This window comes from Sinocyclocheilus anshuiensis, unplaced genomic scaffold (genome assembly GCF_001515605.1).
Source record: "Sinocyclocheilus anshuiensis isolate Anshui unplaced genomic scaffold, SAMN03320099.WGS_v1.1 scaffold1556, whole genome shotgun sequence".
Lineage (NCBI taxonomy): Eukaryota > Metazoa > Chordata > Actinopteri > Cypriniformes > Cyprinidae > Sinocyclocheilus > Sinocyclocheilus anshuiensis.
The window spans coordinates 367,943-392,450 of NW_015555815.1; the positions used below are offsets into that span (position 1 = coordinate 367,943).

At 37.1% G+C, this 24,508-nt stretch overlaps 3 protein-coding genes across 9 annotated transcripts in view; all 3 read right to left on the minus strand.

The window, feature by feature from the left end:
• LOC107675169 (lethal(3)malignant brain tumor-like protein 1) overlaps positions 1–9,738 on the minus strand; it is a 13,305-nt gene extending 3,567 nt beyond the window's left edge. Inside the window, exons 1-14 of one of the 3 annotated variants that reach the window (XM_016469422.1) lie at positions 9,680–9,738; positions 9,292–9,385; positions 8,671–8,828; positions 8,237–8,403; positions 6,739–6,865; positions 5,519–5,684; positions 5,241–5,364; positions 5,062–5,110; positions 3,771–3,862; positions 3,492–3,596; positions 3,288–3,423; positions 2,122–2,213; positions 1,893–2,044; positions 928–1,004 (exon numbers count right to left, since the gene is read on the minus strand). In XM_016469422.1, coding sequence (XP_016324908.1) covers positions 928–1,004; positions 1,893–2,044; positions 2,122–2,213; positions 3,288–3,423; positions 3,492–3,596; positions 3,771–3,862; positions 5,062–5,110; positions 5,241–5,364; positions 5,519–5,684; positions 6,739–6,865; positions 8,237–8,403; positions 8,671–8,806 — 1,423 coding nt within the window. In that variant the 5' untranslated portion in view covers positions 8,807–8,828; positions 9,292–9,385; positions 9,680–9,738. The remainder of the gene's footprint in view (positions 1–927; positions 1,005–1,892; positions 2,045–2,121; positions 2,214–3,287; positions 3,424–3,491; positions 3,597–3,770; positions 3,863–5,061; positions 5,111–5,240; positions 5,365–5,518; positions 5,685–6,738; positions 6,866–8,236; positions 8,404–8,670; positions 8,829–9,291; positions 9,386–9,679) is intronic. The other 2 variants (XM_016469424.1, XM_016469421.1) reach the window with 2 other exon arrangements.
• A 2,252-nt stretch (positions 9,739–11,990) lies between these two features.
• On the minus strand, positions 11,991–16,452 carry LOC107675163 (uncharacterized). The gene is made up of 6 exons (XM_016469407.1): positions 16,266–16,452; positions 15,902–15,930; positions 15,555–15,707; positions 15,348–15,470; positions 15,054–15,080; positions 11,991–12,856 (listed from the first exon to the last, which is right to left on the minus strand). Exons 2-6 carry the CDS (start codon positions 15,909–15,911, stop codon positions 12,054–12,056), a joined length of 1,116 nt encoding a protein of 371 aa, XP_016324893.1. The 5' UTR covers positions 15,912–15,930; positions 16,266–16,452; the 3' UTR covers positions 11,991–12,053.
• Positions 16,453–19,886: 3,434 nt separating this feature from the next.
• LOC107675167 (serine/arginine-rich splicing factor 6-like) overlaps positions 19,887–24,508 on the minus strand; it is a 9,044-nt gene continuing 4,422 nt past the window's right edge. For 3 of the 5 annotated variants that reach the window (XM_016469410.1, XM_016469412.1, XM_016469414.1), the window contains 5 exons: positions 24,472–24,483; positions 22,975–23,090; positions 22,644–22,846; positions 20,802–20,879; positions 19,887–20,727 (listed from right to left, as the gene is read on the minus strand). In XM_016469410.1, coding sequence (XP_016324896.1) covers positions 20,292–20,727; positions 20,802–20,879; positions 22,644–22,846; positions 22,975–23,090; positions 24,472–24,483 — 845 coding nt within the window. In that variant the 3' untranslated portion in view covers positions 19,887–20,291. Of the gene's footprint in view, positions 20,728–20,801; positions 20,880–22,643; positions 22,847–22,974; positions 23,091–24,471; positions 24,499–24,508 lie in introns of all 5 variants that reach the window. The other 2 variants (XM_016469415.1, XM_016469411.1) reach the window with 2 other exon arrangements.

Here is a 24,508-nt window from a genome sequence, read left to right on the forward strand (position 1 = left end):
CATGGCTGTATTAGATCAAAAGGGTGCTTCTACTAAATACTGAGCAAAGGGTCTGAATACTTAGGACCATGTGATATTTCAGTTTTTCTTTTTTAATAAATCTGCAAAAATGTCAACGATTCTGTGTTTTTCTGTCAATATGGGGTGCTGTGTGTACATTAATGAGGAAAAAAAATTAACTTAAATGATTTTAGCAAATGGCTGCAATATAACAAAGAGTGAAAAATTTAAGGGGGTCTGAATACTTTCCGTACCCACTGTATGTGTGTGTATATATGTGTGTGTGTGTTTCTTCATATATATAATTATTCCAAACGTTTAACCGGTACTGTATAAAATATATTATATGAATGACACAAGTCTGCTTTTCTACAGAATCACAAATGAACTACATTACTTGGCTTAAAAGGTTTTCTGTGAATAATATTAATAATAAATGTTATCATATATTGAATATTGCTGTCTTTGTCATAGCGCTGTGGCCAGAGTACAGTGATTTTACCACGGTATTTCTTATTTTTATCAATTTTGAAAACAATTGTGCTACTTGATACTTTTGTGGAAATCATAATACATTTTTTCCCCCACAATTCTTTGATTAATAGAAAGCTCACACGAATCTTTTGTGGCATTATACTGTCACGACATTATACTTTATTTACTGTAACTTTTGATCAATTTAATACATCCCTGCTAAAAAAAAAAGCCTCAATTTTTTTGTTAAAAATGACCTCAAACATTTGAAAGGTAATGAACATCTATAGAAGCAACTCAAGTAAAATCCATGTTAATAACAACACTTAAATATCAAAATAACAATTTGGTCACATATTTTGGAACAAAGCAATGGTATCTGTTTGTTTTTCACAATGGATCCCTGCTGAAACACGTAGAGTTGAGTGCAGAGGCTAAAGCGGCGTGAGTTACCCTGAGGGGGCGTCAGCGGGAGGCCTCTCTCCTCACACCAGCCGATGGGATGAATGTACGGGCTGTGAGCATCACACCTGCGGGGAACACATCACCACTTCACCTTCAATAAGAAACCCATTCATTTCACACTGCACCATATTACACAGAACTTAATTTCTGAACTTATTTGTATTGTTTTATTTGCATGTATGGATTACTTGGGTTGTTACCGACATCTGCTGAAAATTTCATGTCAACAGCACCTTTAGAAATATATTTACTGAGAAAAATGGTGACGTGTTCAATACTTATTTTACCCGCTGTATATATGGTCAGTGTTGGGGGTAACGCATTACAAGTAACGCGAGTCACGCAGATTACTTTTTTTAAGTAACTAGTAAAGTAACGCCTTACTTTTTCATTTACAAGAAAATATCGGAGTTACTTTTTCAAAGAAGTAACGCCAGTTACTTTGTTTTTCCCATGTACTGATTGAAAGCTCTCCTGTCCCCATGTTATAGAGAAATCAGGAGTAAGATGTTACTTTAGTTCTAGAATAAATGTGAGCATGCTTTAATTCATCTCACTCACAAAATAACAGATTCAGTATTCCTCAAAATGAATAAAAACAGTGAAATGCAACTCAGAATATGACGCAAACCTGCAATAATTAAATATGTTAAAGTGAAGAGTGTTGAACTTTCTTCTTCTGCATTCTACAATACAGACATTAATTTACTTTTTGTTTTTGGTGTTAAGGGGCTTTTACGTTTGCCAAAAATAGAACTTTTTATATTAAAAACAAACAATCAAGCCCTGCCCAGATTTAAAAAGTAACGTAATGCATTACTTTCCATAAAAAGTAACTAAGTAACGTAATTAGTTACTTTCGCAATATTGTAACGCATGACTTTTAAAAGTAACTTTCCCCAACACTGTATGCGGCATCATTTAAACAAACATGAACAGCAGCTGTAACTCACCAGTAGTCATACGTGTCGTCCCAGTTATCAAAGTGAACCAGGAAGCGGTTGCCCACTTTGTCTGTTACCGTGGCAACACAGATGAGAGACGGGTTCATGCGGTCCACAGCCTCCAGCTTCATCCCCACCTCAAACCCACAGTCTGTCTCCGGCTGCACAGTCAGAAAACCAGCTCTGAGTTCACAGTCCTTCAGTGAGGCACGGCACACAGCTTTAGTGTCTGACTCACTTTAACTGAGAGAGAGAACAGCTCATTCGGGGCAGCTTGGGATCGCGTGATCTTTAGGTAGCTGGACCAAGAAAACTCTTCTTCTTTACATCCTGCAAGGGAAGAGGGTTGAATTGCTGAAATATGAATTTACAATATAACTGTGTGTTAGCACATCTATAACAGCTGTACGGAAGAGGATTAGGGCCAAGCAATAATAAAAAAATAAAACCATCTCGAGATTAAAGTCATTATAATACGAGATTAAACTAGTTACATTTCAAGTAAAACGTTGAGATTAAACTCATTAAATTTAGAGAATAAAGTCGTTATGTTTCGAGATAAATCTCATTACATTTCGAGATAATATGTTGAGAATAAAGTCATTAAATTATGAACATGACACGAGTGTGTTTATTCTCAACTTTTTTTCTCGTAATTAAATGAGTTTATTCTCAACATTTTATTTAGAAATGTTATGACTTTTTTAAATTACATATGTGATATATAATATTATATGTGATATATAATAGATCCTATTTTTTTTTTAAAGTACATGTTTTTGAACAATGTTAAAGCAATAAGCCATAATAGCCCATGTGTTGGAAAAAGGGAAAAATATACATATATACTCTATATACATATAAAATATACATATATTGGACAAATATACATATATACATATGTTTATATGTATATATACATATACATGTGTGTGTGTATATATATATATATATATATATATATATATATGAGAGAGAAAGATAGAGAGTTATATAATTGTATATATCAGTTTTTGCTGCTTAATCTTTTTGTAGAAACTGTGATACACTACCACTATTCAAAAGTGTAGGGGAAAGAAAGAAAGAAAGAAAGAAAGAAAGAAAGAAAGAAAGAAAGCTGTTCTTTTGAACTTTCTATTTATCAAAGAGTCCTGGAAAATAAAATGTATCTCAGTTTCCACAAAAATATTGTGCAGCACAACTGTTTTCAACATTGCAAAATAGAAAACAGTTATTTTAAATTGTAAAAGTATTTAACAATATTACAGTTCTTACTGTATTTTTGATCAAATAAATGCAGTCTTTGTGTGCAGAAGAGGCTCTGTTCAGTGTATATAATTCATCCTAAGATTGTATGTATGTCTATCACATTGTATGTTTCATCTAAACAGATTTGTAATTCACCTTTTGGGGTGTAGAGCTTGTGTCCTGTGCTCTCACACCATCCAGCGGGGTGAATATCAGCGCAGCTGGCGTTGACCCAGAAGTCATGGCAGTCAGAATAGCCATCAAAATGAAGGCGCAATCTGAAGCCGCAGACCTGGAGACGAGCATGTGGAGAGAATGAGCACTGAGAGACAGATTACAGTCAGAACAGCCAGACTGTACCTCAGCGACGGTCAGGACGAAATACATGGAGGGGTGCTGGGGGTCGATGCCCTCTAACTTCATCCCCTGTCTGAAGCTGTTCTTAATCGTGGGAACCCTCTGGGTCTAGACCGGTGACATGGATACATGTTAACATAGAAAAATCCATAATTGAACTGTAAAATGTGTAATCGTGACTCCGTATTGAAATGAATCAAGTTAATGTTCTGCGCTCTGCAACACATCAGGGCTGCATCAGTGGTGTTATTCCCTTCCTGCAGTGAAACACAGAAGTCAAACCTCCTGGAAGAGTCTGGCTGGAGCGGCCACAGCTTTCTGCTGCTCTAGATACTGCGGCCAGGACCACAGCTCCTGCTTACTCTCTGCTGAGCCTACAGAGAGACATGCCAAGAATACTGTTTGCATGGGGGAAAACACTGTTAGCAAAAACTGATATAAACTATATCAATCTATATATGTAGATCCATTCATATAGTACTTACATGAGCCATCTTTTCAAATGCTCTGTTTAGGTTCATAGCATGTTGAATTCACAAAACTCATAGATTTCATTATATTTATTATCAGTACGATTCATGTTCAAAAGCAGAATGTGCTCCATTACCACCGAAAACATTTTAGACTCGTCCCATAGTTTGTAAAAACACAGAAATGGATTCCGCTGTAAGCTCATAGTGGTCACAGTGGTATTTTTACTTTTCATTTAATTTTTGTTAAAGTTTTAGTTATTTTTTTGTGTGTTTTTGCCATTTTTTATCATTTTTTAATATGTCTGTATACTTTGTATTAGTTTTTCATTTTTGTGATGTTTGTAAATCAAGTTAAACTAAATAAACATTTGAAATGTTTTGGCAACTAGCTGAATTTTTTTTTTTAATGTTTTTGTTTAATATATATTTTATTTCAGTTAATGTTAATTTTTAATAATTAACATCAACATAACATAATAATGTTTTTTTTAATGGTTTTAAAAAACATTTTTCTTTTTTAGTGGTTTTGGGTTTAGCTTTAGTTGCAGTTAACTATAATAACATTTGCATATTAGTGATGCCAAACGATTAATCGCGATTAATCACACCCAAAATAAAAGCTTTTGTTTACATAATATATATGTGTGTGTTCTGTGTATATTTATTATGTATATATAAATACACACACATACAGTATATATTTTGAAAATATTTACATGCATTTACATGTATATATTTTTATTTATATAATTTATATCATATATAAATATATTTAATATGCAAACATAACATATTTTTCTTAAATATACACATGCATGTGTGTGTATTTATATATACATAATAAATATACAGTACACACACATATATTATGTAAACAAATGTCACTGTACATTAGAATACCTGCAAATACTAATGAAATCACATTGGTAAGGACAACAAAGCCTGCATTTCGACAGTCAAGGCAACATCATTTTCAAGAAGTAATGCAGTGATTCACAATTGTGAGGGTGCAGAGTGTAAGCGTATGAAATCTAACTTTAGTTCATTAGTGATGGTTTCGTAAAACAATTACTGTTTATCACGGGAGTGTGATGACGTACCTGCTTTGTTCTGTCTGCCGTCCATTTTTAAAGCCTCCTCTTTCTCCTCCTTTAATTAATCACACAAGTTCATTTCATTGCATTAAAAAACTCAAAGCACCATATGAAATGCACGATAATGTAAACATACACATCAAGCACAGCAATGACATTCATTTAAAGAACAAAAAGAACTGCACCATTGGCTCAGCATCAGACTCTTCCTCTGATGGGCTGTTGTATTCCCTCCTCTTCCTCTTCTTCATGGGCTTCAGCATTTCATGCTCATGATAAATCACCTGTGCTTCAGCAATCCCTGCAGGACTAAAGCATCCATACAGAACACCATACTGATAGAATAACCTCAATATCCTTAATCTGACTGTAATATGCACATGACTTTTACCAGAAATCTGTCTCATACATATTTATATATTGCATGAGTTAAATAGATGTGTAAGTCTGGTAGTTAATTTACTTTTCAGACATGGTCTCTCTGCGTAGCTCCGTCAGGTAAGTCTGTTTGGCCGATGTCTCAGTGCACTTGCTATGAGCTGGACTGTCCTGAGCCTCCATACGTGCTCTCTGAAGTCTGTCGGCCTCCACAAAGGCAGCAGACCGGACATTCCCACCCGCTGAGACGTCTGCAAGCAAAGATTCCCGTTTGTGATGGTGCTATTGGAAAGACAACTGCTAATAGCTTTAAGATTTGATGCATGTTCTCAATGGTTACTGAACTTTTCATTGGACTACTGTTCCTCCAGCTTGAGTTAAACTGGAATGAGTTTGCTGTTTCCACCCAATTGACATTTTACTGATAAAATATTGGGTGTAATAACATTAATCAAAAAAAAATGTAAAATAAAATAAAAAAATGTGTATATTACAAATTCTGTATCATTCATCTTCCTAGATTTACCCTAATCTTTGTCAAATGGAGAGCACAACTGGTTATCTTACTGCTTAAGCTACTAATTTCACATATAATTTAATATTATTAAATTAAGAAATATTAGGAAATATCACAACATGACGTTGCTCATCTACGAAGACTGCAGCTGCCTTTATCCGAAGAAGCCCATGGGGCTGGATACAACAGGGCAGCTCAATCTTATTCTGTATGCAAAATGTAAGGGTCCATTTAAAAAATATTGCTATGTAAAAATGTTTAATAATTGCATACAGCGACAACCTTTAATGCAACCTTTAACATGCAGTTAAACCAGCTGCAGTTTGACATGGCCATGAAAGTCTGCCTGCAATGTGCATTCAACTGTAATATGCAAAGTGAAATATAGGGGAGAATAGAAATACTGATATGGTGAAAAATGTTCAGAATTTATATTTTGTTAGGCCATTTCACTATCCAAATAGATATAACGCATCCCTGAACATTACAGTGAACCAGCACTTAAATAGGAGTAACATACAGACACATATATAATTCAGTCATGTGACACCAGTGTGACAATTTTAAGTGCTAAAATTCAATACTTGCAAAATTGTACTGATAATTAGCATAATAATAAAGAGACTGGCTAACAGTAAAGTAACTCTTTTATGTACTCATCAAAGCCAATTTTTACTCCTGCTGTAGTGTTAGTTTTGCGCCCTGACAGATAGCCAGACTTCAAAACATCATTAAGCCATGCTTGTAAGAATGATGTAATAATCCAGAGGCATCCAGTGAACAATTACCTGATTTTTCAGCTTGTTTGAGCTCCATATCAGCTGATTTTGTCTGCGCTCCTTCAGTGGTCAGGTTAGCAGAGCCTATTTTCCCTTCACTGATCACTTCCAATGAACCAGTGTCACTAACACATAACTGCAGAAAGCAGAGTCGCATTATTGTTATGCAATAATAAAAAGTAATATATAGTGCCTTCAGGAAGCATTCACCACACTATATAATTATTTGTTGTAATGTAAAATGCTTTCTTTTCCCACTCCAGTGATAAGATTTCATCCACTTCTTCAACAGAAATTGCCTTTTGACTGGTGAGAGAGCAAGTTGTCTGCAGTTTATTTGACATTTTAAATCACCAGACCTTCCCTCTCTGCACTGGTCATCGTGTGAACTGCACTCCTCTGGGCTGATATCAGAACAGGCAGATCCTTCAAGGTATCTTGGAGTGGAGCGGTGTCTCAATCACACCAGTTAACCACTGGGGTGCCTCAGGGCTTGGTGTTTGGCCCTCTCCTCTTCTCAATATACACAAAATCACTTATTATTCATGCACTTAGATTTCCTAACTATGGTAACAGTACACTTTTGCCTGCCTCGTAGATGCATCGGCATGGAAGAAAAGCATCACCTTCAGCGTAATCTTTTTATAATGCCATCCATTTCAGCCAGGAAGTTGGGGGTAGCATTCGGTAACCATTTTAACTTCTCAAACCACATCACAAAAATCACACAGTCATGCAAATTTACACTGTACAACATCAGGCATTTAAAATTGCTTGAGCATTTGATTTAACATTTGAGATGTTCCTCTGATTCATTATTTGAGTATTATTTATTTTTGCATTGTTGTGGATTATGAAAATCAGTTATTAACCACAATATTTCTTTTTGTTCGAGTTTATGCTTCACCATATGCGGAGATCAAATGGCATTTAACCGATCATTTGACAGGCTTTTTAAATTAGATTTTTTTAAATTGTATTAGCATTGTATTTTCATATCATATGGCAGGTTATTTCAGGTGCAATTTTGGGCATTGGATTTATCCTTTGAATTATGTTAGGAAAAAACCTTCCTGATCCCTTAGCACGAAATTCTTATGTTGCAGAATTCCTAACTTGTAACTTGATTTGCATAAAAGCATCTGCGAAAGGAATGAATGTATTTAGACAGCTTTTATATTTTATTGACTAAACTGACACACATTCAATCTCTGTTTTCCACTCCCTGAATCTGGTTTCACAATTAACTTCAGCAATCGTAATGAATATGTTAACATGTCATGGTTAAACATTTATTTCAGATAAATATCACTGACTTTGTCACTCACATGTGGCGAAAATGTTGTAATTGATCAAACTAAAGCTCTTCGTTCCCAGGTACTGATCTACATCACATCTACATGTAGGCACAGAGGCGGCTGTCTTGTGCTTTAGGGCTGCTTTTTGAACTTGAAGAACTCGAGCGCTTGTTGCCATTAAGGTCAACACAAACAGACATTTTGCTCACCTTCAGATTGCTTCCAGGGAGGATGGCCATGCCCTCCTTCCAGCCCAGAACATGGACAATCGTCCCTCCAACCTGAGCAGGAAGTGATGCGGCCTCCAGTTCACTGCCTTTAATCGCCTTGATTGCATTTGGAGGCAGCTCCACTTTTGGCAATGGATGAGCAGAAGCTTTGGGAAAATAAAAACTTTTTTTCCACAATATTTAACACCTCTAAGTATGGAGAAATGGAGTAAACAATTGTTCAGGAGGAGTATCCTGTCAGTCAAACTGCAAGAAAATATAAACAGATGATCGAGTCTCAAGCTCTATCACTGCACCTTGGACAGCAAGCCACATTTATTTACCTTTTTCGTTTTAAAAAGAGAAAAATAAATATGGGAAATTCAATATAATACATTTACATTCCACACTGACTTCTATTCAACTGTAAGCACCTGGAAAAATGATTGTGGTGGTCTCCTGGGGTTTGAGCCGCTGTGCAGAACTGTCATTGGGAGCGTGAGAGACGCTGCTTTCAGTCGGGACATCTCCATCATGTGGCAGGACATCCAGGTCTGCTTTGGCACTCATAGCAAGACTCTGCTCAGTACCACTAACAACAGAGGATTGAGGACATCGTAGTATAGTATAGAAGTCAGTTCACTTTTCATATGGAACACTGGCAGAGAATGTCCTTCAGAAGTAGAATGTTGATGTTTGAAATAAAGGGAACAGCATTGTTAAAACGCTGTAGTTTATCAGATATTTTAAGAGGACGACAATTAGCCATTTAGGAGTATATTTTCTGTCACAAAGAAAAATGAAAGAGAATCAGGATAATGCACAATGATGTTAATGCTCAACTGATAGTGATGACCATTTTAATCGATGGTGATGCATAATCCATAAACTCATGGTGATGGTGGCGATGCTCATCCCATAAACCAGTGGTGGTGACGATGGTGATGATTATGCATAATGCATAACTGATGGTGGTGATGTGAGCGAATCTTCAATTCCATGTCAAAAAGCATCAGTTCAAGCGCATCCTCTCCTCTCCCCAAAATAATCTTTACCAGTGCAAAATGGCGGAAGTCCATGTTCCTGTGCAGTAAACTGTCAAGTAGGCGAACCATTCATTATTTCATTCCGCTCTTGCCTGAAAGACTGCTTTATGAGGAGCATCCGATTCCGATGCATTTGGAAGGAAAAGACAGATGCGCTCAGTTATGATGATCGATATCAAAACATATGCTGTCATTTCAAGGCAACCGCAGCTTAATTGCTAATTATAAGGGCTATTTAATAATTTCATGAAGGAAAAATACGATGGAACGCGCGTCATCGTAAGTGTCCAGAAATGCATGCAAAGTAAAATCTATTTATATCGATCGCGTATTAATGGCATGATTGACATGAATTGTGTGTAATGTGCGGGCGATCAGGTAATGAATTTATTCTCACCAGTGCTGGTCTTGCTCGGGAGGAGTATGATCTGCGCATGCGCGCATCAGGAGCGCACAATCCTTTGATGCTTGACAGTGTGTTGCATTTACACCAATTCACACGAGACAGTGTGCAGCGTATAACACATCTCTGCTATAAGGATCATCTTATACAACATAATATCTTTTAATATAGCTATTAATGACACTGGAGCGAGGCGTTGGAGCAAACGAGTACATTCCTAAATAAAAACAAACAAATGAATGCACAAACTCCACTGTCCACATTCAGCCGATGCTTTGGCATAGGACAGTCATACATTTCTAGTAGTTTTAATCAAGTGATTGTTATCTGGGAATGGAAATGTCAATTTTAAAAATATCATTAGTTGAACAAGATCCGTTCCTTATTTGGATTCGGTGAACTAGAAATTTAAACAACCACGTTTTTTCTCTATATTTCTACTTCTGTAGTGCATTATTTAATTTTCAGTTTTTCTTATATTATAGTGTTATAATTCCTATGTATGGTTGCACTATGTCTGTACTTCCTTCTGCATTGGAAGCTCCTGTCGCCAAGTCAAATCTCTTGTGTGTGTAAACATAGCCTACTTGGTAATAAAGCTCTTTCTGACTTCTGAATAATAATGCATATATAAATGCAGACTTTGCTGCTCAAACATAGATAAAGATGTACTTAAAAAAAAATCAGAATACTGAACATAAGTTATGTCGTGCAAACTGTTAAATTCTGATTAAACCAGTTCTGGGAAAACGCCATGAGGGAATTTATAGTCACAAAACATCAGTGCATCAGTACTTTGTGCATGTATTTGGGTTTTGTGTTGTAAGATCTGTATCAACACAAAATCATGTCACATAACTCCCACTATTTACAGTGCAATACAAAGCCTAAAGTGAAACTTCCCCACAAAGAGGAAGGTTTGCAGTTTATCGACCTCGTTACTGGACTTAATATGCATTACACTTGGCTTTAAAAGCATTAGAACACACATTTTGCTTTTCAATTGTGTATATTTAGATTTAAACCTCATTAGGGTTTAATCCATGAATTAATCTCATGACACCTTTCAAGAAATTTTCACCACAAATCCAACTTGTATAACATTGTTAAAATCAGTGTGGCAACGGCATGAGCATACGGTCGCCGTGATTTCGCCAAGTAAGACATGTTCCTGGATCAACATCTTTTGTTGATCCACACTCTAAAAAGTGCTGGGTTAAATATAACCCAGCGTTGGGTTAAAAAGGGACAAACCCAGCTATTGGGTTATTTTGACCCAGCTATTGGGTTATATTTAACCCAGCACTTTTTAGAGTGCAGGATCAACATTACTGTCCAAAAATATAGACTAAACCCAATCCCTACCCCTAAACCTACCCATAATTTATTCCTAAAATCAGTGTGAAATGATAGCTGATTAGCAAGGGTGTAGAAGCACCTAACCCTAATCGTAAGCCTAAAACAGATATTTCCTGAAAAGTTATCCCTCAATTCTGATTGGTTAATTGGAATGTTGTTCCAGGATCAACAAGGATGTTGATCCAGGAACATGTTGTACTTGGTGAAATCACGCTCACCATGAACATACAATGTTGGGGAAATTGACTTTTAAAAGTAATCATTACAATACTGCGTTATTCCATAAAAAATATCTAATTGTGTTACTTAGTTACTTTTTATGGAAAGTACACTCTTAAAAATAAAGGTGCTTCACGATGCCATAGAAGAACCTTGTTGTCTAAATGGTTCCATAAAGAACCTTCAACATCTGAAGAACCTTTCTGATTCACGAAAGCTTCTTTGTGGCGAAAGAAGGTTCTTCAGATTATAAAATGGTAAGACAGAGATGGTTCTGTGACTGAATGGTTCTTTGTAGAACCAAAAATGGTTCTTCTATGGCATCGCTGTGAAGAACCTTTTAAGCACCTTTAATTTTAAGAGTGTAATACGTTACATTACTTTTGTGTTACTTTTTGTCGCTTGGGCTGGGCTTGCTTATTTAATTATGAATAACAAAAACACAAAAAAAGTTATATTTTTGGCAACTGTAAAGGCCCTTTCACACCAAAAGTGAAATTAATAAGCTTCAGGCTGAAGGAAGTGACTAAAATGGGAAAAAGTAACAAATATTTCATCGCAAATGTAAAAGTAATGTGTTATTGACTAGCTACTTGAGAAAAGTAATCTGATTACATAACTAGCATTACTTGTAATGCCTTTCCCTCAACACTGCAAACATAGCACAGCACACGAGTTTTTGCAAACCAACCGTTAACAAAAAACAAGCCAACATAAAGGTTACATCCAGTGTTTTTATTGAGTAAAGACAGAAAACGAGAGAAGTTCTGACGGATGTTGAGTCCGTCATCTAAAGCACGTCCTCTGCATCCATGGCTGCTTCCTCAAGCACGTCGACACTTTCCGCGTGGACATCTAGGGCATTCTGCAACAGCTCAGGACGCTCCTGAAACAACCACCACATAGACAAACACTTGTGGACGCAGCGGCTTCTTTTGTGCTTACACAGACACTTCCAGCTGCCAGACTTGGTGTCAAACGAGACGCATGTCCTCCCAAACTGACACCATTTGTCCTCAAGGTCGGTGTACACTGAAAAGAAGACACATCTCTCTGAAAGGTCATGCTCGCCCCAAAAAATAGGGTACACACAATCCACCCCCTGCATACATGCCCTAGAGTTGATCTCCTGGCACTCGTGTCTCTCGGATGCGGACAGGAGGTGTTTGTGGCTCATCTCCTCCAAAGAGTTAATGCACAGCGGTGGAGGGGGAACGTAGAGCCGTGCCTGATTCGTTCGGAGCAGGTGACGGCATTCCTTTCCAGGATTCCCGCTCTGGGCCTGCGCTTTCATGAAATCCCAGCATTCCTCCAGCTCACACAGCAGAATCTGCAAGGTGAAGGACTTGCGGATATGAATGGGCACTCTCGGCCCGTGCAGATATTTGGGTGTAACATAGATTGCATTTTTGGCATCTATGCATAAAATGGGCTGCTGGTCCTGGCTGTGCTGTAGTCTCTCGTGCCGTCTCAAATTTGACGTTGTGGTAAAGAGGATCCCACACTTTTGGCACGCTGCCTTGTTGTCTGGTGTCTTGTCTTCGTTGTCCGTTTGTAGGCTGTCTAACAGGACAGTTGTAGGCTGTAGCTCAACTGGAAGAGGAGGAAACTTTGAGATGAATCTCAGTTTGGGATATGGCTGTTTCCAAAACTGAATTATCAGCCACTATGTGACCAGAGGTGGACGAAGTACACAAATCAAGAAGTACTTGAGTAAAAGTGCATAAAATATTACTTCAGTAATAACAACACTTTATTTTAAGGTGTCCTTGTTACATGTTTTATGTACTTACTATTATAATAACAATAACGTATGCATAATTACATGCAAGTAACCCCAAGCCAAACCCTAATAACCCTAACTATATAGTAAGTCAATGTAGTTAATTAATATTACTCAGTACTTAAAAGTATAATTACACTGTAACAAGGACACCTTAAAATAAAGTGTATCCAATAAGTGTACTCCTTTTCAATTTTACTTGGGTAAAAGCACAAATGTACTTGATTTTTAATGCACTACTTAAGTATTAAAAGTAAAAAGTACTGATTGATGAATGTTTACTTATTTTGCAATGTTATACACTCTTTCCTCCTGTTATAAATATATGTCATTCACTGATTACTACTGATAATTACTGATAATTCAAGTGTGGTAACAAATGAAAATAACAACAACAACAACAACATCATATAGTATATGATGTGTGTTGGCAAATATAAATATAAATATACAATATACATGGGGCAAAATGTGTTAGCATTTAGAAAACAAACAAACAAACAAAAAACCTTATGCAAACACACTACTTTGCGTTATTTTAATGTTATGTTTAGTTTTGAATAATGATGTCAAACGATTAATCGCGATTAATCGCATCCGAAATAAAAGTTTTTGTTTACATAATATATGTGTGTGTTCTGTGTATATTTATTATGTATATATAAATACACACACATACAGCATATATTTGGAAAATATTGACATGTATTTACATGTATATATTTATATTCATATAATTTATATTATAAATAAATATATTTAAAACATAAACATAACATATTTTTCTTAAATAAATACATGTCTGTATTTATATATACATAATAAATATACACAGTATACACATATATTATGTAAACATAATAATTAATCGTTTGACAGCACTCGTTTAGAAATAAAACCTACCCCATTCAGATGGTACACACAAATATGGACAGGTTCATGCATTTCACACAGTGGGCTTAAACAGCTCTTCTACAGCAGGCCATACATGCAATTACAACACTCCTGAATGATAAACCCACATTGCGTGATGAAAAGAATCAGCTCGTTAACGAATCGGACACCGCTTCTACGTCTCATAGTGCGTGACGATTTCTCTAGCACAAAATAATGAGGAACGGCACGTTCTAATGAAATATAGTGGAGTACAATATTAAAATCTGCAATGCAGTAAAGTAAAAATAAAAGTTTCCCAAAATAAAAATGCTCCAGTAAAATACAGACACTTGAAAATTGTAGTAATTAAGTAAAAATTGTTACTGTACTTATGTCTCAATCATATACAACGACGTCTACCATGATGTCTCCATCTGTTCTGGACACTAAAACTTTTCCAAATGCATTTTTTTTTTTGTAGCAGTTTAATATTCTCTTGGATATATCTCCAGAGAATTTGTTACACATCCTAAGTCTGTTCCTGTCTGTAAACCTGTTCCTGGAGAGCCACTATTAGCTACAACCTCCATCAAACACATCAGATTCCTTCACTAGAATCACTAGGAAAAACAAGAAGCCAGCTGAGCTGAAGCAGGTTGGAAATAGGAGCAGGGTTGAAGAGCTAGGTTCTCGATCATGTGACGTGTATATTATGATTCCAGTCTACAATTATATACTTAAAGAGTGGTCACATTAGCGAAATTTCAAAAGGCAAAAAAGGTCCAGTCTGTTATCAATAGTGTAGCGATGTATGCGGCACACAGCTCACACAGAAGTCACTCGCAAGTTGCAATATCACTGTCTTTGGTTGTAACACGGCGAATCTGCATTACCAACCGAACCCAATGTGAAATCTGCATGGAGAAATCTTTTGCCCTTTGAATTTCAGTTGTGGAAATGGTAAATGTGTCTGCATCTTTAGGAGGCACCGTCACACAAAACAGTCTGTCAAGCTGCTGTGGTGTTGCACACAGCCAATCATTTGATCAATGGATGAGTGCTATTGAGGGATTTAACGATTCACTCAACTCACCTAGTGCTATTGAAAAATGATTAAATGCCATTGCTCACCTGAGGATTTGTCTGTCATCTCAACACCTGCAGTCGTGTGAAACAGATCAGAATCGAAGGATATTAATTAACAAGAACCACCTTGGATGAGCTCTAAATAAACATGGTTTGTTTATATTCTACAATATAGACAATGCTAATAATAATAAATAAGCATGTGTATATTGGTAGTGTAGTGTGTATGTAAACAGTGCACAACCATGACTATGATTACTATGCAGCCTGATACAGATTTGAAATTCCATTTTCCTTCTAAGACCATTCAATAAGAAATGTATTGTGATAGACACAAACCGTGGTTGGTAATATGGATTTTGTAATTCTGTGTCCTGTGCAATATTTTTGAGCACATTGGGCAATGCCAGTGGCTCCTGCCTTGGCCTCCATCAGAACAATAACAGGGGATAGAAAACTTCCCTGTCAAGAACAGACAACATTCAAGTTGAGAACGGGTGTAAATGCTATTTGTGTGTGTTGTAGAAACGGTTACTGGTCAATTACCGAGGCCAGAGTCTTTATAATATATAGCGAATCTGAGATGTTTCTTTCTGAGGTGCTGTTTAGATGCAGTGACTGGAATCCTACAGTAGAGACAGTCCAGATCCTTCGTCACGCTGAAAAGCTCCTCTTCATCAACAAACACAAACACTCTCTCTGTAAAACAGTGAGTGAAGCACAAGCTTTGTGGAGCCATTAACACTGCGTGTGGATCACCTGAGATATTTATGACCGTGCTGTAGAACAGTAAAGTGATGTCCATCACAGACCATAAATCAAAATTCAGCATTTTTAAAACCCCGAGAGAACCTAAGGACAATTTCTATTCTAGTATAAAGCATTATACTCACCAGCAGTCATGACTATTCACTTCCAGAGCCTAAAATACATTTAAAAGACACATTTAATTAAGTACCAAATACTATTTATTTATGTGCTCTGAAAACTACAATACAACAAGATACTACTGTTACTACAGTAAAACTATGGGAATTTGGTTATTCACACCACAGTCTATGCAAGAATAAATCACGAAATTACATAAAATAACAGATTGTGAAAGCTTCTTAAGAGGTATATATCATATTAATGCATTATTTACAGTAGGCACAATAACTACGGCATGTTGGTGTGGTTACCCTGGTGGTTTTGGTTATAGTAATATCCTTTAAACCGTTTACTAGAACTATAATAAACAAAGATAAATCTACTAACCTCCCACAAGCAGATGTGTGGATGTAAATCAGTCAGATTTTCTGTCAAATCTCTCGATGCAGATTCTCTAAAGATGATACCACAATTTTAAAAGCATTGATCAACTGCTATATATAAGACTGATATATAAGAAATAAAACAAGCGACAAAAACAAGTGTGCTGCCTTCTTCTTCAGTGTTTTTGGCGGTTGGCAGTCCAGCTAATATATGCTTTACCGCCACCTGCTGGACTGGAGTGTGGAACAAAAGTCCGGCCGAGAAAGATAACAGGAGGAAGAAAAGAAAGAAAGAAATACCTATTCTATGATCTTCATATTCGTTCTAGTAGACGTTCTATTTCAGATTAACTGTACATATGTTTTCCTTAGTGCTGTTCCAAATATATTTTCCAAAGTAAATTTAAGTTTTATATTTTCCAAATACTTATTTTAATACTATTCTCTTATTTTCATATGCATGACATTCTATTATTATATGTTTTACTGGTTAAACTTGACATCGTTCTCTCTTCTGACAGCCGTTATCAGTGTCTCAATTTTTTTTCCTTTTATTGAAAGTCATGAAAACACTATCGTGGAGTATTTGTGGTGCTCTCCCATTCACTGCTATTCAAGTTAAGATTTATTGTTCCCAACTCTCTTGTGCTATTGCCTTCCCCTTATCCAGAGGGCCCCGCGCCCCGTCATCAGCATATAATGATTTTCCTATACTGTGATCAATTTCTTCAAAAACGCCATTAATCATTATATTAAATAACAGCGGTCTGCATACACTGCCTTGAGGTGTACCGACGCGGTGTATCACGTGACTGTCGCCGTTTAGAAGACGTGCTGCTCTCAACCCTGCTAAAAAACTAGCGACTGTGCTGCCAAAAACATGTTTCCCATTTAATATATACGTGCATATATATTTGAAGTAATTAGCCAGCCAGGACTTACTTTAATAACATACATGCTATGCCTATCTTTGCTGCTCATCACACACACAGCAAGAGACGCGTATTTAGGTAAACTAGCATGTGCAGTGTTATACATTTAACAGCCCAGAATACAAATAAACGAGAACTCTTGATTTTTCAACGGTGTGTCATGTTTATATTAAACAGAATAATATACAGCAGCGTGTATTAAAACATACAGTAGGCCTAAATTCACTTGCGATTCATAATTCATGCTCACCATTTTAAAATTGAGCTGTTAAATCTCTCAAATCACAAAATAACACAACTCAGTGTCTATGAAAGCTGCTGAAAGTTTAGGTTTTTCTTTGTATATTTATTTTATTTCTTAATTCACAGATGACTATGTGCCCGGTATGTGAACAGTTCCAAAGAAATCCATTGTTTCTATCCAAAAATATCTTCATAACCCTGTAAAGATGAAAATGACTATCATGGTGCAGGTTGGAACAGGACAGGATCTCCAGGAGCAGACCTCTGCTTTAGATTTGGCAGAGGGAATCTGATCCTAGAAGCCACTGGTTAAGAGTAGCTTGATTCTGGAGCAGAAAACAGACGTAACAGGTAATGGATTTAGATAGTTGAGCCAATTCTTTACATCCTGATCGAAGGTAATACCACCAAATGCTCACGTGGGACACAAAAAAGCAGGACTTTCTGATTGCAGATCATGTCAATTCATTGTTTGTATAGCCTAGCGCTTTCTACAATACAGATTTTGTCAAAGCAGCTTTACAGTGTCAACAGGAAAATAGTTCATCAATAATGCAAGAGAAAAAGAGTCATTTTCCAGCTAAAGTCAATTCATTGATGATTCAGTGATGCCATCACCAGTTCAGCTCTCCTCCAACAGTGTCTGTGTAATCAGTCAAGCGTCCCCAACTGAGCGAACCAAACCTCCATCGGTGACAGAAATGGAGAAAGAAAGAAACCTTGGGAGAAACCAGGCTCAGTTGGGACTGATTTGCAGGACAATGGATGATTGCCTGTGCAGGACAGTGTGAAATCTGCTTTCAGTCTGACCCACTCAGTCTCTGTTTTATGAAATCATTCTGCTGCTTCAGATGCCTGTCCTAAATCAGTTTCGTGAGGTACATTTTGTGTACAGGGTTGGGGTCGTCCAGGACAGGTTAGAAAACCCCTGCATTAATGCATCTAATACAATCTTTAATGTCACATGACTGGACTGGGTGGCTTAGATCAATGTCTATCATTAATGGCTAGTTAAATCTCATCGATGTTCTTCATAAAACATCTTGAGTTACCTTTAGTGGTAGTACCAGATCAGCTGAACTATTTCTAATGCAAAAACATCCTTCCTTAGTTTGGTTCCTTCTGCTCTTCCCTGCTCTCAGATCGGCCTGCATCCATGAGCCGCTGGGAAGAGAGTCACTAGCTGCCATGTTCTGCCCTGATGTCCAGAGCTGAACTGTAATCAAACCAGCCGTTCCTCTGGCAATGGAAAGCCATGAGATCCTGAACCTTTCATCATGAAAAATGCTCTGCAGCCAGTGCTAGAGGGGGAAAAGAATTCATATAGGAATCAATTTATCTTATGTCTCTTATAAGCAATGCACACCAGTTCTGCCAACGATAGAAGACTAAATTCCAACACTTGAAGGCCTGTTCACAACAAGAGCAATAACATTAGCATCAATGCTGCACGATAATGTTCTGTCATCAACACTCAATGCATAAGTGCATTAACAGCAACACTTATGCATAATTACATGCAAGTAACCCTAAGCCAAACCCTAACCATATAGTACTGTAAGTACATGTAGTTAATTAATATTACTCAGTACTTAAATGTATGGACACCTTAAAATAAAGTGTAACCCAGCTATTATAGTGGTTGCACTTTATTTTACAGTGCGTGTACTTACGATGTACATTTACTTTTAGTCATTTAGCAGATGCTTTTTTCCAAAGCGACTTACAAATGAAGACAATAGAAGCAATCAAAACAACAAAAGAGCAATGATATGCAAGTGCTATAAAAAGTCTCAGCTTAACGCAGTACACGTAGCAAGGGTTTTTATTTCTTAAATTATATAATAAAAAGAAAACTGATAGAATAGAAAAAGAATAGTGCAAGCTAGTGTTAGTCTTTTTTTTTTGCTTTTGTTAATTGTATAATAAATAAAAAGAAAAATTAATAAAGATGGAAGAGATGTGTTTTTAGCCGATGTGCTTAGCTAAGAAAGTAATGTAAGGTAACTACATGGGTTACGGTTAGGCTTAGAGTTAGTACCTTATTACCAGTTATTGTAATCACAATACTGTACATAGTACAGTGAGTGCATTATTATTATGCAAGGTGATATTCTGATCATTTTTTTCCAAGCACATTACCAATTCCAAACCACACTAATTTTAATAACTACTATTGGTTTTGTATTTAATCATTTCTAAGTGATATATATTGAACTTGGTAAAATGTGCTTGGGGAAAAAAAATATCAGAATATCAACTTGCATAATTATGCATGCACTGTATGTGCACGTGGAACAGGACCGTAAAATAAAGCACTATTATAGCTGTTGGTGTGAATAGGCCTTGAGAACCACTTTTATCTGCCAAGAAAGAAAAAAGTATAACCCTTTACAAATCAATGATTTTTGGTGAAAAAGGCATTAAAAAAAGAACACACAACAATAAAATATATAGACTGGATTTTAATAAAACAAAATCAGAGAGTTTTCAATGAACTATTACATGAAGAAACCAAAGCCTAGATTTTTCAGATAATAGTTTTACAAGCCACAAGATGCAGCGGCTTTTCGTTTCCTTGCCAAGAAGCCTCTTCCAGCCACACACCACAGAGGATCAAGGTTTATAAAAAGGACTGACATGCAGCACACTAAATTAAATCACTTATTTTCATGCTATTGTTATGAATATAAAATATTGAAGCGGTGGGTGATTCACTTTTACTATAGAAGAGTAAAATAAAACAAATTAAATGCCTTAGACCTGGATCTCATCATGACCACTAGAAAACTATCCTGGACAACTGGACTCGTAAGAAGGTGGGGGAAAAAACAAAAATCAGACCACACTTAATACTAATCTTGGGACGCAGACCTGGAACGGGAGCGGGATTTAGAGCGCGAGCCAGACTTTGAGCGAGAGTGTGAATGCCTGTCTGGAGACTTGTGCTGGCTCTTCTCAGCCTGAGGTGACGGAGAGCGAGAAGCAGACTTGGCACGACCCCCGTCGCCATTCTCCATCGGTGAAGCAGATCTACTTCTGGATTTCCTGCCGACCGATTTCTCCTTGGAGCGTCCACGATCCGACTTCACTTTAGAAGTGCTCTTAGAGCGGGACTTGCGCTCATCCGAGCGAGAGCGAGACTTGCGACTGGTTGATCGACTGCGAGATTTGTGTGTGCGGGAGCGAGAACGAGATTTACGGTTGCGCGAGCGAGACTTGCTCGATGGAGACTTGGAGCGAGACTTGTGTCCCGACCTGGAACGGGAGCGGTGCCGGCGAGAGCGAGACCTATAGAAGACAAACAGCAGCTGAAAGAAGGGATACAAACAGTCATTTACATTCAATCAATTTTGTTTTAATACCTTGAACGAGATCTTGAGTTGCTCCGAGAACGGCTGCTACGGCGACTCCTACTACGAGAATGACGCCGGCTACGAGAACTGGGGGGGGGGGCAGAATTTTTTTTTTTTTAATTACCTTTTTTGTTAAACATACCTACTCCTATCCCAGCCTAATATGCAAACATAAATACTGAGGCTCTGATCAAAGCAGCGCCCTTGAGCATTCAGTTTGGCATTGGACTGTTTGTCCAAACAAAGATGGGAGGGTTTGAAAACAGCCTTTTAACTTCATAATCAGCAATTAAATATGACCCAGGATAGAACCTTGTGGTTAGCAATGACAATGACTGTGGCAACTTTAATATTTGAAAGGATACGATGGCAAAGTTATTGCTTTCTTTAATCAAACTGATTTTTTTTTTCATGAATATATGGTTGACCTGAAGAATGAAAGCTGTATCATACACTTGGAAAATTCTGAGCTATATCACTGCTTATCGACACTAGGGGTGTGACAATACACCTAGCTCACAAGATAAGACAAAATACAGATACTTGGTTCACTAGAACATGACAATATTTTAATACTATTTTTAAGAAATTTTCAATGACAAAATATTTGTCTTTTAATTACAAAAAGTAAAACAATGCAGTTGTATTTAGAAATATTTGAACTAATCTAGGCTGTAACTAGTGATTATTTTGGTAATCAAGTAATCTACTGATTATTTTGACAATTGAAGTAATCTGATATTTTTTAGTAACAAACAGACCAGGTGAACAGACAAGTGAAAACCAGGCTTTAGTATGACTATTTATATATAAACTTACGATGAGGCAATAATAATTGGCTCAAATCAAACATCAAAACCAAGAAATTACAATTGTATTGAACACTGTTAAAATACATAATGTAATATGCCAATACATAATGAACAACCAACTTAAGTACATTATGTATTAAACCAAAAACATGCAGAGGGCACCAACAGCCTGGTGATGTTTCACTTTACCGCGTGATTAAACGTTCCATTAAATTTTTATATTTGTCCACATGCAAACTCCGAAACTTTTATTTTGAAATCACGATGTACAATACATGGCATATTTAGACATAGGTTGATGTATTTTCCGGTGTTGGAATAGGTTTATAAATGATTTACGTTACAAATCTAGTGAGATAATGCACACTGTTTTTCCAGATGAATGTTAAGCAATTCAAATTCACGGCATATGCAGAGGAAGAGTTTAGCCCCTTTCACACAGTACTGGTAAATTACCGGTAAGTTACCATTAATAGATCATGAGAACAGGACCTTTTCAAAAATCCCGGTAAATTTGATCTGGCAATCATATCATTTTATGGAGATGACATGATTACTCTGAGCTGTTTACAAAGCTCCACTGCTTTTTAATTAGTTATTCTATGTAAATATGCGCTAGATGGACATCTTTGACCATTGCGCCTCGCAGCTTCGCCATTCATCAGGGCTGCGACTCTGATTATGCACGTCTCGTGTTTATTAAGAGCAAAACATTCTGATTGGCTAGTAATGTTAGTTTGGTTGAGAGTGAAAGCTGTGCTCCTCTCATACCATTGGTAGGCGAACTCATGAACTCGAAAGTGATATCAACAAGATTTTTTTTTGTTTTTTTTATTTTTTTTAAATGTAGGACTATTTTTTTCCGCAGCCAAACACTGCACGCTGGAGATCCGGCACGGTGCCGGAGAACTTTAAGCCCTGTATAAGATTTGAAATGTCTTGAATATTAATCAAAATCCAAGCCAATCTAGAGGCACAACACTACCAGTTTCACCAGAAATTGGTGCTTTGCACTTGTTGGTGATAAGTTAACACTCACCGAGAGCGGCTGCCAGAGTAGGAGCGACGACGGCGCTGCTTTTCTTCAACCAGATGAATCTTCCTGCCATTGATGTCTGTCCCATCCAGTTTCTCCACAGCTCTCCGAAGGTCAGAGTAAGAGCGGAACTCAATCACACCCTCATTGGCACGCTCCTTATGGGCATCTGCGTAGGTCACCTCACCTGCCTGTCGCATGAAATCCTGCAAAGGGAACCCAAACTTTACCTCTGTGCACAACACTGATGGCAATGGCAAGGTACTTCCTTCAGTTATAAATAGTGATGCAGAGAGAATTTTTTTTACTGAAACCGAAATTCATCAACCGTTACCTTGAGGTCTTGCCAACTGCAACGGCTAGACAGATTCTCCACAATGAGGCGGTACTCGGTGCGAACAGGAGGGCCATACTTTTCCCTTCCGGTGCGACTTCTGCTGCTGTAACCACCTTTGTAAGAAAAGGGAAGGGAACATAAAAAAAGATTCTTACAACAGAGAAATCAGGGAAAGACAAGCGCCATTGACTTAACATTAGAACCTAAGAGAAGATACAAGTCATATTTGCCCTCTGTTGCTTATTGCCAACCTGTTCAGACTCAAGAGCACTTTGCTGCCTCCCAGAAAAGGCATTACTATTTGGATAAAAGAGAAACTGATAAGACACACATAAGGCTGACGAGACCATTCTTGGCCTTTCAGGGCAAAACTTTTTCGATAGGCAGCACGAAACATTAAATGTTTTACTATTTAGGCTCACAAATCCTTCGCTTGAACATCTTGACTTGCCCGTACAGAAATGCTAGTGTAACCCAATGTCTCCATTTTAGGTATTTCTATTACATCCTGGCTAGAGGCTTTCCATAAGGACAACATAGCAATAACTAGTGTCATTCCTCACCATCACCCCTGGTCTATTGGCAAAAGGCTGCTGTCATCTTGGCTTCCGGTTAGGTCAGCCAAAGCATCAAGGGGCAAAGGTCACACACACATTGTAAGGTGAAGAGGCCAAGGCCAAACCGGTCAGGTAGTCATCTTAGCCACAACGACACTTGGACTCAGCCTCAGCCCCCACTGGACTCTTTCAAATTGAAACATCAAGGACTTCGTTATTGTGAAAATAAAATTGGAAATAAAATTAGACTTAAACATGGACGTTGATGCTTACTTTCCACTGGGCTAGAACACAAGCTTTAACTCAAGAACAAAATAAATGGCATATTGAGAAAAGAAACACCATCATATAAAACACCTTTATTTAAAAAAAAAAAAAAAAAAAAAAAAAAAAAGTAGAATCATGGTAACTAAAAAAGTAACATGTTTCACGGAAGTCCAATTAGTGAAATTAAAGAGTGAAAAGCACTTGAGAAAAAACTGGCAATGACTTGCCCTGATATGACTGGGCTAAAGGCTTAATGTTCATTTACAACATTTCATTAGCATTACATGAACATCATGATGAAGACATAAGGAATCCAGAAAGTTGTGTGCAGCTGAATTGGCTCCCTTTACTAAAAACGAAGAAAGGAAAGGGAAACAAAAACACCTTCGCTTTTTAATAGCATTTTCATCAGCAGCTGAAATGCGATTCTGCCAGCATGATTTTTGATATTCTGTAAATGCCAATACAGAAATAAAAAAATTGCTTGAATTAACAGCAAAAGTGAAAAAAAGAAGAAAAAAAAATCACTTGTAAGCGACAACACCTGGAGGAACATAAAATTGGGTATCAAGCTTTATGTTACATGCTTGCTTACACTCGTAATATCCTCTTAGAATTATCTGGTTTACAGAAATTTGAAAACAAGTACTCAATGCAATGCATTACTTACTGCGTCCTCCTCCTCCACCTCCTCCTCCTCCACCTCC

Coding starts and splice junctions, on each gene's coding strand:
- LOC107675163 (XM_016469407.1), bottom strand. Junction 15,081..15,347: donor AATCCATATTACCAACCACG/GTTTGTGTCTAT, acceptor ACACGACTGCAG/GTGTTGAGATGACAGACAAA. Junction 12,857..15,053: donor GATGACAGACAAATCCTCAG/GTGAGCAATGGC, acceptor CTCCTCTTCCAG/TTGAGCTACAGCCTACAACT.